This window comes from Trichechus manatus, unplaced genomic scaffold (assembly GCF_000243295.1).
Source record: "Trichechus manatus latirostris isolate Lorelei unplaced genomic scaffold, TriManLat1.0 scaffold00030, whole genome shotgun sequence".
Lineage (NCBI taxonomy): Eukaryota > Metazoa > Chordata > Mammalia > Sirenia > Trichechidae > Trichechus > Trichechus manatus.
This window is the reverse complement of record NW_004443966.1, coordinates 1926395-1942347: the sequence shown is the minus strand read 5'-3', so window position 1 is coordinate 1942347 and position 15953 is coordinate 1926395. Positions and strand designations below refer to the sequence as shown.

Genomic DNA, 15953 nt, shown 5'->3' with positions numbered 1-15953 from the left:
TTTTTTCTTTTTCATATTCAGATAGAGCAAAATTGTGACATGTTTTGCTAGTTCTTTTATGTAGACCTATGTCTGTGGCTTGCTGGATAGATAGGACCTTGGGCAGGTTCCTTAGCTACTCTGAGTTGGTTTCTCCTAATCTGCGAATAGAGGTTAATAGTGTCTGCCTTTCCTGCTTCACACAACCAGGGTTAGATGAAGGGGCTTTTAAAATGAGAGTTTCATTCTAAAGTAAGGTGTATTTTATGTTATTATTGATACTGTTTTTCTTGTTACCATCATCATCATCATCATCATTAAAACATGGAATGTCTGGTAACCACACTCTGGCACTGTTCACTGTAGACCAAACTTGGGTGCACGGTTGTTCTATCCGGAACTTTATCCGCAGTGGTTTAGCTGCTAAAGCTTAAGGTGTTACTGTTGTTCGTTGCTGTTGAGTCAATTCTGACTCATGGTGATCCCGTGTTCCATGGTAGAACTGCTCCATAGGGTTTTCTTGGTTGTAATCTTGATGGGAGCAGATCTCCAGGCCTTTTCTTTCACAGTATCACTGAGTAGGTTCGAACTGCCAACCTTTAGGTTAGCAGTCAAGCGCAAACTGTTTGCGCCACTTAGGGACCAAAGTCCAGTGTGGACCCAGTCTCCTCTGAGTGAGCCCTCGTGGCATAGACTCCGGCAGAGAACCTTCATGCCTGCTTGTTTCTTCAAAATTCTCTCCTCTGCCTGGAACCTCCTTAGAGTCATTGCTTCAGCAAGGACTCATCGCAAGTGTGAAGTTTTTAATTGACAAATGTTAATTGACATTGACAAATGTTCTAATGTTTTTCTTTTATTTTATGACTGTTGTATTATGGTGCATTTGTTAAAATATGTATATGTCTGATTATACTGAACATCGTCCAAAAGTACTCTCTTCTAACATAGGAACTTTTTTTTTCTTTTTAACATAAACATTTAATAAGTGCCCGGTTACTCTACAGATGCATCAATGATTGTTTATATCTTAGACGGGTTAAATCTGATGTTCGTTTTCCTCCTTTTAACAGGTCCAGCGGACCAGGCAGTTGGTAACTTCCCCAGGTCCAGTGAGTTCTTCTGATGGCAAAGTCCTTCCCCTCAATGTACAGGTGGTCACTCAGCACATGCAGTCTGTGAAACAGGCGCCAAAGACCCCTCAGAACGTTCCAGCCAGTCCTGGTGGGGATCGTTCTGCCCGACACCGTTACCCTCAGATCTTACCCAAACCAGCCAACAGCAGCGCGCTCACCATCCGCTCTCCCACGACTGTCCTCTTTACCAGCAGTCCCATCAAAACCGCTGTTGTACCTGCTTCGCATGTGAGTTCTCTGAATGTGGTGAAAATGACAGCAATATCCCTCACACCCAGCAACAGTAGTGCTCCTCTTAAACATTCTTCCTCAGTCAGCAGTGCTCCAGGAACAGCAGAAGAATCAAGGAGCATCCCACAGATCAAGAATGGCTCTGTTGTTTCACTCCAGTCTCCTGGGTCCAGGACCAGCAGTGCGGGGGGAGCGTCTGCTGTGGAGGTCAAGATGGAACCCGGGACGTTATCCGATGAGCGTCCTGCGCAGGGCCCGGAGAACTCTGATGGGGCTAGGGCTCCCAGAACAGCACCTAGTGCCCTTTTGGGGCAGAAAAGTAGTACAGATGGAGCAATGCAAAAGCCTTCCAGTGAAGGGATCGTTGAAATAAAAGCAACCAAGGTCTGTGACCAGAGGACCAAATGTAAAAGTCGCTGTAATGAAATCCTGCCGGGCACTTCAGCTGGCAATAATCAAAGCACTGTCACTCTCTCAGTTGCCACTCAGAACTTAACTTCCACCAGCACCAGCTCACCATCTAATGGTGACTCAGTAAATAAAGACCCTAAATTCTGCACTAAAAGTCCAAGAAAGCGACTGTCTTCTGCATTACAAGAGTCCCAGGTACCTCCTGTGAAGAAGCCAATTGTGGAACAGTTTTCTGCAGTTGTTACAGAAGGTCAGAAACCAGGCAGTGTTAAGAAGGACCAAAAGGTCCCACATTCAGGGAAAACAGAAAGTTCAACAGCAGGTGCTCAGATCTCTAGCAAGGTAGCGCTAAGTGTCAGTTCACACATAGTGGCAAGTCGACCCTTGAACTGCTCTGCTCTTACTCCTGGTGATTCAGCTTTGGAACAGCAAACCACACCGTCATCATCCCCAGATATAAAAGTAAAACTTGAAGGAAGTGTCTTTCTCTTGGACAGTGATTCAAAATCAGATGGCAGCTTTAATCCAAATGAATGGCAGCAGGTCACTAAGGATTCTGAGTTTGTGTCTGCCAACTGTGAACAGCAGCAGGATATCAGTGTTGTGACGATTCCGGAACACTCTGATATCAACGACTTAGAGAAGTCAGTTTGGGAATTAGAAGGAATGCCACAGGACACATACAGCCAGCAGCTACATAGCCAGATGCAGGAATCTTCATTGAATCAAATACAAGCACAGTCTTCAGATCAGTTACCTCTGCAGTCAGAACTAAAGGAGTTTGAGTCTTCTGTCTCTCAGACAAATGAGAGCTACTTTCCTTTTGACGACGAGCTTACACAAGACAGTATTGTGGAAGAACTGGTACTTATGGAGCAGCAGATGTCCGTGAACAATTCTCATTCCTACGGCAACTGTCTGGGGATGGCCCTTCAGACTCAGTCGGTGACTCCAGGAGCCCCAGTGTCGTCTCATGCCTCCAGCACCCACTTCTATCACCCGATCCATAGCAATGGCACTCCAATCCACACACCCACACCCACTCCTACCCCCACCCCCACCCCCACCCCGACGTCTGAAGTGGTTGCTGGGTCTCAGGGTCTATCACGGGAGAGCCCGTGTTCCAGGCTAGCCCAGACTACACCTGTGGATAGTGCTTTAGGAAGTAGCCGGCACACACCCATTGGCACTCCACATTCTAACTGCAGTAGTAGCGTCCCTCCCAGCCCTGTTGAATGCAGGAATCCGTTTGCTTTCACCCCAATAAGCTCTAGTATGGCATATCACGATGCCAGCATTGTCTCCAGTAGTCCTGTGAAGCCGATGCAAAGACCCATGGCCACCCACCCTGACAAAACCAAGCTTGAATGGATGAATAATGGGTACGGTGGGGTTGGTAATTCATCTGTTTCCAGCCATGGCATTCTCCCAAGCTATCAGGAACTGGTGGAAGACCGTTTCAGGAAACCTCACGCCTTCGCTGTGCCCGGACAGTCCTATCAGTCACAATCCAGACATCATGACACTCACTTGGGTCGTTTGACCCCTGTCTCTCCTGTGCAGCATCAAGGTGCCACTGTAAATAACACCAACAAGCAGGAGGGTTTTGCGGTTCCTGCCCCTCTCGATAATAAAGGAGCCGGTCCGTCTGCCAGCAGCAGCTTCAGGTGCCGGAGCGTGAGCCCTGCCGTTCATCGCCAGCGGAATCTCAGTGGAAGCACTCTCTACCCGGTGTCTAACATCCCGCGATCTAACATGGGCCCCTTTGGAAACACAGTAACCCCAGAAGTTCACGTTTTCACAAACGTTCACGCAGATGCCTGTGCCAACAACATAGCTCAGAGGAGTCAGTCAGTTCCATTGACTGTCATGATGCAGACAGCCTTCCCGAACGCACTTCAGAAGCAAACAAACAGTAAAAAGATAACCAATGTCTTGTTGAGTAAACTTGATTCTGACAATGATGACGCAGTGAGAGGCCTGGGAATGAACAACCTGCCCTCCAATTACACAGCCCGGATGAATCTCACTCAGATCTTGGAAACTTCCACTGTTTTTCCTAGTGCCAACCCGCAGAATATGATCGATTCCAGCACTTCTGTTTATGAATTCCAAACACCATCTTACCTCACCAAAAGTAATAGCACCGATCAGATCACCTTTTCTCCTGGAGATAATCGAGCACAATCAGACCTTGTAGAGCAGCGATTAGATTTCAGTAGCACTGTTAAAGACCTCTTGAGTGGAGACAGCTTGCAAACCAGCCAGCAGCTCGTAGGTCAGGTAGCATCTGATCTGGCTAATTCTGCGTCTGATTTCTCCAGCGATATCAGGTTGTCTTCTGAGCTCTCAGGCAGCATCAACGATTTGAATACTTTAGATCCAAATCTACTGTTTGATCCAGGTCGTCAGCAGGGACAAGACGATGAAGCTACACTGGAAGAATTAAAGAATGACCCATTATTTCAGCAGATTTGCAGTGAATCCATGAACTCCATGACTTCATCGGGTTTTGAATGGATAGAAAGCAAGGACCATCCCACTGTTGAAATGTTGGGTTAGGTTGTGTTTTATAATATGTAGCACACTGTATCTAAAGACATTTGTATCGTATTTGTCTTAATGGAAGTGCCTCCCCAGCAGGAACACTTACTATTAATTGTGACATTTTAAAAGCGTTTGCTGCAGGAGTGGTTTCTTCTCCAGTAGGAAATGGTTAGACTTGCCTCAGTTCTTAACAAGTTTCTGAAGACAGTAGGCTGTAGAAGAACCAGTGTTAGGTTTTAAATTTTATAATGTTCCCCGTTTAATCACATTGTTAGCTAGCAAACAGTTGACTAACCAGCTTTCACAAGAGCAGTCTAGAGCTTTATTTTGTGTGAGTTTATTTTAATTCATCGGTTGATCTGCACAGAATTCAGAAGGAACCATTGATTTTAGGTATAGGCTATTTTTTTGTTGTTGGTAATGTCTTTTAGATATGAAATCATAGCTGAGGAGAACTGTAGACAAGAAGGTCTTCCTTGAAACAGGGATATATTCAGGTTACTGTAAGCATTTAGGCTTGACGCATAAAGCTGCTGTAGAACGAAAAATCTCTGTAGGACTTTCTGGGCTTCAGTACCATTTACACCTACAATGAAGGGCTTAAATAGGACACAATAATGGAAAATTAAGTATTAACTTAAGGAAAGCGAAAGGTGCATGGAAAATTTTGAGAGGAAAAACTAGTAGCCATTTATCTGTGTGACCTTGCATTTGCCTTATTTTAAAACGATTTTAGCGAACAGACACACACAGGAAACAAGATGATAACTTGCAAGCACTGTAATTTAATAGACAATACAAGCGTGTTAGGAAAAGGTTTCATGTCTTATTATTTGGTAGTTGGGAGAATCTAGAAGAAAAATAAAAGTATTTTCTTAGTTCTTGTCACATTAGCCGCACGCACATATGACAATTCTACTAAAGATTTTCTTTTAAAATTTTTAATTACAATATTCTTGAATAATCTTTTTTTTGTTTTGTTTTTATCCTTCTCAATTTAGTGACTGACTTCTTTGCTCCTCCTGAATATACGTAACAGAACTTGATCATGGGATCCCTTTGAAAATCAAATAAGCAGGAGGGAGATAACATAAAAACTAAAACAACAGTATTTTACCACCTAAGGTCTGAAGCCACAAATCCTTTATCTTTGATAAAACAAAGGAGATATCAATAGTACTTGAAGAAGAGGAGCATTTTATTACATGCTTGATTGATTTATTGTGATAGCCACAGTTGCAAAGGAAGCACTCAGGATTTGTTTTAAAATGTTTCTTCTCTATATGGCTCCCCTTTTGTTTTGTTTCATTGTTGTTGTTGCTCCCATTTTGTTTTAGGAATCATTACGTATGAATTTCATGTTGACACAAATCTGCTCACTTGTTGACAGCTCCATTTAGTGAGTTTCAAGATCACTTTCAAGGAGACATAAAAATTGTCATTGAGTTTTTAGAGCTAACATTAAACCATTGTTAGGCTACCTTGAACCTTGCTAAGCTTCCTTTACCTTAATTAGTAAGCGAGTCAGAAGACTGCAATCAATGAATACTTAACAAATATGATGAAGGGTTTAATTTAATAAGGTTTCAGTGTTCTATAAATTTGCAAGGTAGAGTATCAACATATTTTGATAAATAAATGGTGCTAGGGTTGGCTCAGAGGTTTATATATTGATATGTCCTAGTTATTGGCATTTGTGTGTGTTTGCTGTTATCTTGATTTAATAATCTGTTAGATACTTTTTTCTTGATGCTAGTTATTTCTTCACTGTACATTGAGACACAGCACTACTGCACACCAAAGTATGCAATACCCAAAGGAAACTGTGATTTCTTTTAACAAATGATGGGAGCCTTTCTATATGAGATACTCTGAAACGGAGATTTTGAGGCCATTCTAATCCCTTGTTTACATTATTAGCTTCCTACTAATATAAAAATAATGGAAATCTTTTTTGATAAAAATAAAAAGACTGGGGGATTTTTAACCCCCTGTACAGTATTGCAGCAAACACTTTAAATTTGGTTGAATTCGTCCCAACAAACTTTCTGGGGTTCATATATTGCACTAAATTTGTTGAACCTGTGGTAGGCACATCTCTTAGGATAAATGCAACCAATACAATCCACAGTTTAAACTTTTTAAATGTGTTTCATTATTAAAAGACAAAAATGTCATCAAAGTGACAGGTAAAATTGTCTTATGTAGCAATGTGCATTGATCTCAATGAGATATTTCTATTTCTTATTCTCTTTCATGAGAATATTACAGCAGGAAGAATTAAGTTTAGTTTGCTTCACCATGTTAATACATGATCACAAAATGTGCATGAGTGTTATTGACTTATCTTGTACAGTACTAGGTATTCCTGTAACCACTTTGTTTTCCCCACCTTGGCTATATTAAAACTGGTTTAGTGTTAACCAGGCAAGCATAGTTATTCACAAGTTATTTTTTATGTTTTACTAATTCTGCTTAGTTATTGTTGAATATGTTCTTTTCTCAGATTATTTTCATTGTTTTGATGTTTAAAACGTTTTGCATAATGTTTATCATGCTAAGACTTCATGAAGTAAATAATTTTGCATATAATTGCAATAAGCACTGACTTTTGAACTGAAAAGAAAGTGTTTTTTGTGCAGTGCGTCTGAGGTTCATGATAGCTTTGTACTATAGTGTGCTTTACTACACCCTCCGTGACGTGACGAAAACAAGCCCCGTTTCATGTTTTCATTTAGTGAGAAAAGTCAGATTTCCCCAGGGTTTAGTTGTCTGTTGTTGTACCTGCTGAAACGACAGTAGTTGAATATTGCGGTAGCATTTCAGTTCTCTTTTTTTATTGAAAGTGCTCAAAAACTGTTTTTTAAATGTTTTCAAAACCAATTAAAAACATTTTATATTAAACTTGACTGGATCTTAAAATGATTTATGGAGTATATTCTATATAAGCAGCCTGCCATTTTGTAAACAGACCCACTGCCATTCTTCCTTTGATTGCGTGACATTCAGGGAAGTGGATAAAAATCAACAGAAGGCAAGACAGTGCTGCTGGTCTGCTCCCTGCTGTTAATCCCGAAGGATAAACAACCCTGTTCATTGGGACTCTGCTGCTGCCAGTCATATGCCAATGGTATACCAGTGATATACCAGTGATACGCCAATGGTATACCAGTGATATGCCAATGGTACACCTATGATATACCAGTGATGTATCAACGATATGCCAATGGTATACCAGTGATACACCAATGATATGCCAGTGGTATACCAGTGGTATAGAGCTTTATGTCATCCAAAAAGCCATCTTTTCTCTTATTCATGTTTGGTTTAAGATGATGGCCTATGGAGTATGGCCTAGATGTGTGTGTTTTGGGGGGTTTTAGTAGGGAAAGAAAATTAAAAAGCACAGCTATGTTCAAAAGCCACATAAGCATTTCCTTGAGCCAGAAATACAAAATGGTAACTGAATTTGCAAGCCTGAGCCTGGGCTGGTGTGGAAGCAGGAGCAGACTGAACTTTCAACTTCTGCAGAGTAATGAAGCCAAGGTCTGAGATGGAGCTCCTTCACTCTTGAAAGGACACTGAGGAGTAACACCCAGTGCCTGGGACTGCAACATTGTAGCCAGGGCCTGAGCCAGACAACCTGCTCAGTAATTGGTGAGAGCCCCACTGTCAGCGTGCACTGTCAACACTACAGGTGATGGGGTGATTATAAAGGGAAAGACGAGGGTAGGTACCGGGAGGAGAGGAGTGAAGAGCAGAAGGACTCCCACTCAAGTCTGCAAACGGAAACTGCAAAGCACTTTAAGAAAATAACACTAAGACAATCAACACTGACTCAAGACAGAATAAAAATGATACACTGCCTGGATGTTACTTTAAAATAGGAAAGAACCTCAACAGTATAGATGGGGGAAGATTATATATCTATATACATGCAAATATAAAATAAGAACCACTAGATACAATGAATCAGAATTCGGGGGTTGGGGAATGTATGGCAGCTGAAGTGCTTTTGGCTGCAAGGAACAGAAAACAACACTGGCTAAACCGTGAGGACGTTTATTTTTCACTTAAGAATTTTGGACACAGGAGTTTCAAGAGTTCATTCAACGGCTAAGTTTTATCAAGGACCAAATTTTTTTTTTTTCTGTTCCATCATCTTCAGCTTTACTTTTCATTTCTGGGGCTATTGGCTCATGGTCACAAAATTACTGCCACAGCTCCAAGCAAGATAGTAAGGTAAGTTCTCTTTGCCTTATATCAGTGAGGAAAAAAAAAAAAAAATCTTTCCCAGAATCTCCTATTAGACACTGCCCCCCTTAGTCTTATTGGACAAAACAAGGTCAAAGGCCCATTCAAAAACCAATTACTTAGCTTGATTCTTGATTCATCTTCAGTAGCTAGGAGTGGGGCCCATTTCCTGGAACGTATGGTCATCCACCTAAAGTGATTTCTATAACCTGGTGAAGGTATTAGGGAATTGCTTTTGGGAGGCAATCAGTAGTGGTCACTGAATTTTTTTAAAAGATGGAGAAAGATGAGTAAGATCTTGTACCCACCTCTGAGGGGGTCACAGTCTTTAAAACAGTTACATGTTATTTGAGAATTGTCAATTAGAGGTATTTGTAGCGAAGAGGCCTTGAAGCACTTACTGATAAAAATCAAAGACTATGGTCTTCAGTATGGATTATACCTCAACATAAAACAAAAACCGTCACAATTGGACCAATAAGCAACATCATGATAAACAGAAAATACTGAAGTTGTCAAGGATTTCGTTTTACTTGTATCCACAACGCCATGGAAGCAGCAGTCAAGAAACCAACGTATTGCATTGGGCAAATCTGCTTCAGAAGACCTCTTCAAAGTGTTAAAAAGCAAAGATACCACTGAGGACTCAGGTGCACCTGACCTAAGCCACAATAGTTTCAATTGCCTCGTGCACATGAAAGCTGGACAATGAATAAAGAAGATGGAAGAAGAATTGATGCCTTTGAATTATGGTATTGGCAAAGTATTGAATATACCATGGACTGCCAGAAGAACAAACAAATCTGTCTTGGAAAAAGACAGCCAGAGTACTCCATAGAAACAAGGATGGCAAGACTGTCTGACATACTTTGGACATGTTGTCGGGGGGACCAGTCCCTGGAGAAGGACATCATGCTTGGTAAAGTAGATGATCAGTGAAAAAGAGGAAGACCCTCAATGAGACGGATTGACACAGTGGCTTCAACAATGGGGGGTCAAACATAGCAACGATCGTGAGGATGGCGCAGGACCAGGCAGTGTCTTGTTCTGTTGTTCATAGGGTCACTCGGAGTCGGACCCGACTTGAAGGTGCCTAACAACCACCACAACATAGCATGCTGTCTAGAAGAAGTGAGAATTTGTACCCTCAGGAGCCATGAATAGGGCAACAAGGTTTTTAGTGGAAGGGCTACATTTAGAAGTAGACTGTTCCCTGGTGTAAACTGTTAACTGGTATCTTGGCTCCCTGTCTCTGAGTTGAAATAACCGGATATTATTGAGTATTATAAATGCAAATTGTCTCTGCTCCTATTATAATAAAGACTAGTTGCTGTCGAGTTGATTCCGACTCATGGGGACCCCACGTGAGCAGAGTAGAACTGCATTCCATAGAGTTCAAGGCTGTGGCCTTTCGGAAACAGATCACCGGGCCTTTCTTCCAAGGTGCCTCTGAGTGGGTTCCAACTGCCAACCTTTCCGTTACTAGTTGAGCACTTAATCCTTTGCACCACTCAGGAACTCCTGTTATAACACCTTTCCCCCCCCCAAAAAAACAACTCATGGCAACCCCATGTCTTACAGAGTAGAACTGCTCCATAGGGTTTTCTTGGCTGTAATCTTTATGGAAGCAGATTGTCGGGCTTTTTTCCCCAAGTGCTGTTGGGTGGGTTCGAATTGCCAACCTTTAGTTGGGGACAAACCATCCAGGGACCTTATCATCATAATAGAAGAGCAAATTTTTAATTTTGTTATATCTTTGGAGTAGAGGTTTATTTTGATGTTCATTGATACAAATGAAATTTTTAATAATTAAAAATGCAAATTAGTAGATGAGATCATTTATCAATATATAACCTGAAATTTTATGAATATATGACCAGCCCTGCTTATAAGGGAGGAAAGAAAAAACAAAAACCACAACTTTCAAGATTGACTTTATTTATAAGAAGTATCCTTGGAGAGAAGGGAGAAGTTATTTTATAAATAAAATTATCATGAAAATAGTATTACTACTGTTAATAAAGTTTTTTTCTTTGCACTGGACTCTGTGTTAAATACTTTGGATATGTTATCTCATTTTCTCGTCTTAACAATTCTGTCATTTTTAGGTGAGAAAATTGACACCAGAGATTAGCTGTGGAGGTAGCAGGGCTAGTAACCAGAAGAGCCAGTGTTCTCTGGACTCCAAAGCCCGGTTCCTGACCATCCTGCTGCATTTCAGACACTCGTACAGACTGTGCCTACTTTAGTAGTTAGAGCTGGTGGCTCCTTTGAAAGTTGCATTTTGGTTTAAAATTTAGGATTGAGTGTGGTGTGTGTGTGTGTTTTAACCTCCAATCTAACAACTCCTATTCATTTTTGTTGCCTATGTATTGATCTGTATTTTGTAACTTTCCTCTAAATGTTAGAATCCTTTTTCCTCCTGTGGAAATACAGGCTCTAATTTATTGAAAGTTGAGAAAAAATAAGATTTTAAAAAACATTTTACACAGCTTTTCAAGCACATTTCCTAAAAGTGTACATAATTATTTTTAATTATATTTAATATTTTTAATTATATTTTAAAATATTTTAAAAATTCACCAAAAAAAAAAAAAAAATACACTGCTTTGTGGGACAAATTATAAACTACCTAAAATGTGTCAGTCTCCCAGGTGCTAGAGATACAGACACGAACCATTGTAAAGTTTTCCCAGTGTAACGAGGAAGGCGCCCATGAACAGGATTGCAGGCTGCAGTGAGCTCACTGTAGCAGACTGCTGCTCACCCCTAATAGGCATTCTCCCCTTCTTCCTTACAAGTAAAGTCCCTGATTTTTTGCTGGGCACATGGCCATCTGAAAGGAAGAATACATTTTTCAGCTTCTGTTGTAATTAAGTGGGGTCTCTTACCAAGGACTCAGCCAAAGGCATGAAATCAAAAGGTTTGTGTGCAACTTTGGAAGTGTCCTGCCCTCCTTCCTCTCTGCTGGCTGGAAGGCAGAGGTGATGGCTAGAACTCAAGTGAGTAGCTTTGGACTGAGGTGAAGCCACATGCTGAGGATACCGGGGAGTGAGACGGGAGGAGTCTGAGGTGCTGGCGGCTTGTGAAGTAGCTGCCCTCCTAGTCCTAACTGCTTGCCGCTGAACACATTTTACATGAGAGAAAAATGAGTATCTCTTTGGTTTACATCATATTTGTAGTTTTATATCACTAAATGGGAATCAAAATTCCAACCACCACAGCCACGAAAAGGTTCCAAGCAGGAGTGGGGAATGTAAATGATGAGCATGGAGATCACTAAGCCATCACGGATCCCTCAAAAATGGCAAACTGAATTTCTTTTTCATTGGACTGGTAGGTCAGGAGAGGGTCTCAGAATACCCTGATAAATTTTAATGGATTCTAAGCTGCTTAAAGGAGTCCCTGGATGGTACAAAATGGTTAGTGTGGTCGGCTGCTAACCGAAAGGTTGGCAATTTGAGTGCACTCTCTCAGAGGCACCTGGAAAGAAAGTCCTGGCAATCTACTTCCAAGAAATCAGCTACTGAAAACCATATGGAGCACAGTTCTACTCATACCCGTGGGGCCACCATAAGTCAGAATCCACAGCAAGTGGGGTTTTTTTTGAAAGACAATTTGGCATTGTGGTCATTGGTGCCAGACAGACCTGGGTTTAAGTTTCAGCTCTGCCAATTACAGCCCTGACCCGGAAAAATTTATTTGAATATTAGTAATGATATCCACAAACTCAAGCCTTGAGTTGCAATATTGAAAGATACTACAGGGAAACTATTAACACAGGAAGCATCAAAAGATGGAAGGACTACGCAGAGGCACTGTACCAAAAAGAACTGGTCAATGTTCAACCATTTCAGGAGGTAACATATGATCAAGAATTGATGGTACTGAAGGAAGAGGTCCAAGCTGCACTGAAGGCATTGGTGAAAAACAAGGCTCCAGGAATTGATGGAATACCAATCGAGATGTTTCAACAAACAGATGCAGCCGTGAAAGTGCTCACTCATCTATGCCAAGATATTTGAAAGACAGCTACCTGGCCAACTGACTGGAAGAGATCCATATTTATACCTATTTCAAAGAAAGGAGATCGAACAGAATGCAGAAATTATCAAACAATATAATGAACATCACATACAAGTAAAATTTTGTGGAAGATCATTCAAGAACAGTTGCAACAGTACATCAACAGTGAACTGCCAGAAATTCAAGAAGGATTCAGGAGGGAAAATGTAACAAGAGATATCACTGCTGATGTCAGATGGATCCTGGCTGAAAGCAGAGACTACCAGAAAGATGTTTACCTGTGTTTTATTGACTGTGCAAAGGCATTCGACTGGGTGGATCATAACAAATTTATGGATAACGTTGCGAAGAATGGGAATTCCAGAACACTTAATTGTACTCATACAGAACCTGTTCATAGACCAAGAAGTCATTTGAACAGAACAAGGGGATACTGCGTGGTTTAAAGTCAGGAAAGTTATGCCTCAGGGTTGTATCCATTTACCATACTTATTCAATCTGTATGCTGAGCAAATAATCCAAAAAGCTGGACTATATAAAGAAGAAGGGGGCATCAGGATTGGAGCAAGACTTGAAAACAACCTGTGTTATGAAGATGACACGACCTTGCTTGCAGAAAGTGAAGATGACTTGAAGCACTTACTGATGAAGATTAAAGACTACAGCCTTCAGTGTGGATTACACCTCAACATAAAAAAATTCTCACAACTGGACAAATAAGCAACATCATGATCAATGGAGAATAGATTGAAGTTGTAAAAGATTTCATTTTACTTGAATCCACAATCAACACCCATGGAAACAGCAGTCAAGAAATCAAAAGACACATTGCATTGGGCAAATCTGCTGCAAAAGACCTCTTTAAAGTGTTAAAAAGCAAAGATGTCTTTAAGGACTAAGGTACTCCTGACCCAAGCCATGGTGTTTTCAATTGCCTCATATGCATGCGAAAGTTGGACAATAAATAGAGAAAACCAAAGAAGAATTGACACCTTTGAATTGTGGTGTTGGCAAAGAATATTGAACATACCATGGACTGCCAGAAAAACGAACAAGTCTGTCTTGGAAGAAATACAGCAAGAGTGCTCCTTAGAAGCAAGGAAGGTGAGACTTTGTCCCACGTACTTTGGACATGTTATCAGAAGGGAGCAGTCCCTGGAGAAGGACATCATGCTTGGAAAAGTAGAGGGTCAGCCAAAGAGAGGAAGACCCTTAATGAGATGGATTGACACAGTGGGTGCAACAATGGGCTCAAGCATGGCAATGATTGTGAGAATGGTGCGGGACCAGGCGGTGTTTCATTGTATTGTACATGGGATTGCTCCGAGTCGGAAGCGACTCAGTGGCACCTAACAACAACAGAAGAACATAACCAACAATGAAGTAGTATTGCCCCCATAACTAAACCTAAATCTGATCATGTCTCTATATCCAATTACCAATTTATAGGAAGTACCTCGAAGGGGAGATCAAAGCCAGGTAGGGGGGAAAGAAAAGATATCCGCTACTGTTCCTACACAATGTCTTACGCTCCATCTTAAAAAATGTCCCAAGTCAAAGAGAACCGCTTTCTGCTTCCTGAACAAAGCACGCACTCTTCTGCCTCTAAGTTTTGGTCAAGCTGCTCTCTGTATTCCTTTTTTTTCCCCCCATAAGAATGATACTTTTCCTTTAAAACCCATCTTGAAAGCTGTCTGAGAGGAGGCCTTTGCCAATACACACCCATAGTAATAAGAATACTCCAGTGGGGCTTGATTTGGGCCAGTATGATAATAGTTTGTCTTATATGGGCAAATATGTGCGTATTCATAAATCAGTTGTCATCAAGTCAACCCTGACTCATGGTGACCCCATGAGTGTCAGAATAGAACTTTGCTCTATAGGGTTTTCGTTGGTTGATTTTTTTTGGAAGTAGATCTCCAGGCTTCTGAGGTGCCTCTGGGTGGACTTGAGCCTTTAACCTTTCAGTTAGAGTGCCTTACTCATTTGCACAACCCATGGACTCTATATGTATCCATATGCCCCGTTAAATTGGATGCTCCTTAAGGGCCTCCTTTCACTGTATGCCTCAAAGCATGGAGCCCAATGACTTGTCTATAGCAAGGACAAAATCTTGTTTGCTGAATTGACTCGAAGCTAATAATTTTCCTATAGAGGTTTCTTAGGAAGGCACGAAGTATTAAGGAATTGCTGTCCTTCATAACATTAAATAAAGATAACATTATCTAATAATGCCTATGTAAAGACATTGGATATCAGTTTAGTTCAAGTACTAGATATTAGATCCAAATTGTCTATAGCCAAGATGCCTGCTTAGAGATCTGTAGGGGAGACTGAGATGTATTTGCATCTTGAAATGTGTTCATTTCTTTGCCAACCACAGCAGATGGCCACCCTTACCGCTTGTAACAGAAATTTAACTGATTTGACAATAGCCTTACGGTCTTTCTGGTAGGATGCCAAATATTTGCATTAAACTAATCTTTGATTAAGTTACTATTTTATTGTGTGAGCCTGTAGATATAAACATCCTAAAATCCGACAGAACTCTAATAAAATTATAATATTTTATTGAATATGTAAAGATTATATTTTTAATTTAGTCACTGCGGTCCACTATAGTCTTTGTGAAATTATGCTATGCAAATTTTTAAAAGTGTAATAAGCCCCTTTTTAAAAAGAAGTTGTGATGTAGGCCTGTGTTTGCATTTGCAGATCAGAAGTGCTTCTCTCTCTTGTATGGGGGAGTGAGATAGTCCTCTATTTGGAAGATGGCTACACACATGGGAAGGGGCAGGAGTCTAGCATTTGTTGAACACTGTGGTAGGTACCTTCATTTAACTTATTCTAAAAAGGCAAGGACTTTGAACATAATTGCAAGTGAAGAACTAGTTCCTTCCATTTCTTGATAACCCTTTACCCACCCATGGGAAGCCCAGGTTCTCCAGAGGTCCTAACTACACAGCTCCCCCTAAGTTTGCCCCTCTCCAATAATCTACAAGTTTTTATCTCAGCAATTATTTTTTTTTCCTGGACCTTTAGAACCTGACAATATTTCAGAGAAGATCTAGTTAGACCACTCCCTCCTTCTTCAAATCGAGAAATGGATTTGGAAAGGTGAAGTAAGAAATGAGTCAAGAGTAGCACTCAGGTCACTGGCCCCGGCCCAGTGCTTTTTCCCCTACAAATTCAGGGTCCTCCTGAGAACATGCAGTTAGACTGGATGAAGCAACTCACACTTCACTGTTACTTGCTGCTGAAAGCATCCTAAACCGATACATCTCTCTTAGCCCAGGTATCTTCCCTTCACACACCTCCATTTCTGGGCCTTTCTCCAACCACCTTTGTGATCAGACAGCCTTCTCTGAGGGG

At 41.1% G+C, this 15953-nt stretch overlaps 1 protein-coding gene across 1 annotated transcript in view; it reads left to right on the top strand.

Moving 5' to 3' along the window:
• The window catches only part of RFX7 (regulatory factor X7), a 123649-nt gene extending 115086 nt beyond the window's left edge, over positions 1–8563 (top strand). Inside the window, exon 9 of the mRNA XM_004374595.3 lies at positions 1050–8563. Within this exon, the coding sequence (XP_004374652.1) occupies positions 1050–4316 (3267 nt within the window). The 3' untranslated portion in view covers positions 4317–8563. The remainder of the gene's footprint in view (positions 1–1049) is intronic.
• Positions 8564–15953: the final 7390 nt, after the last annotated feature.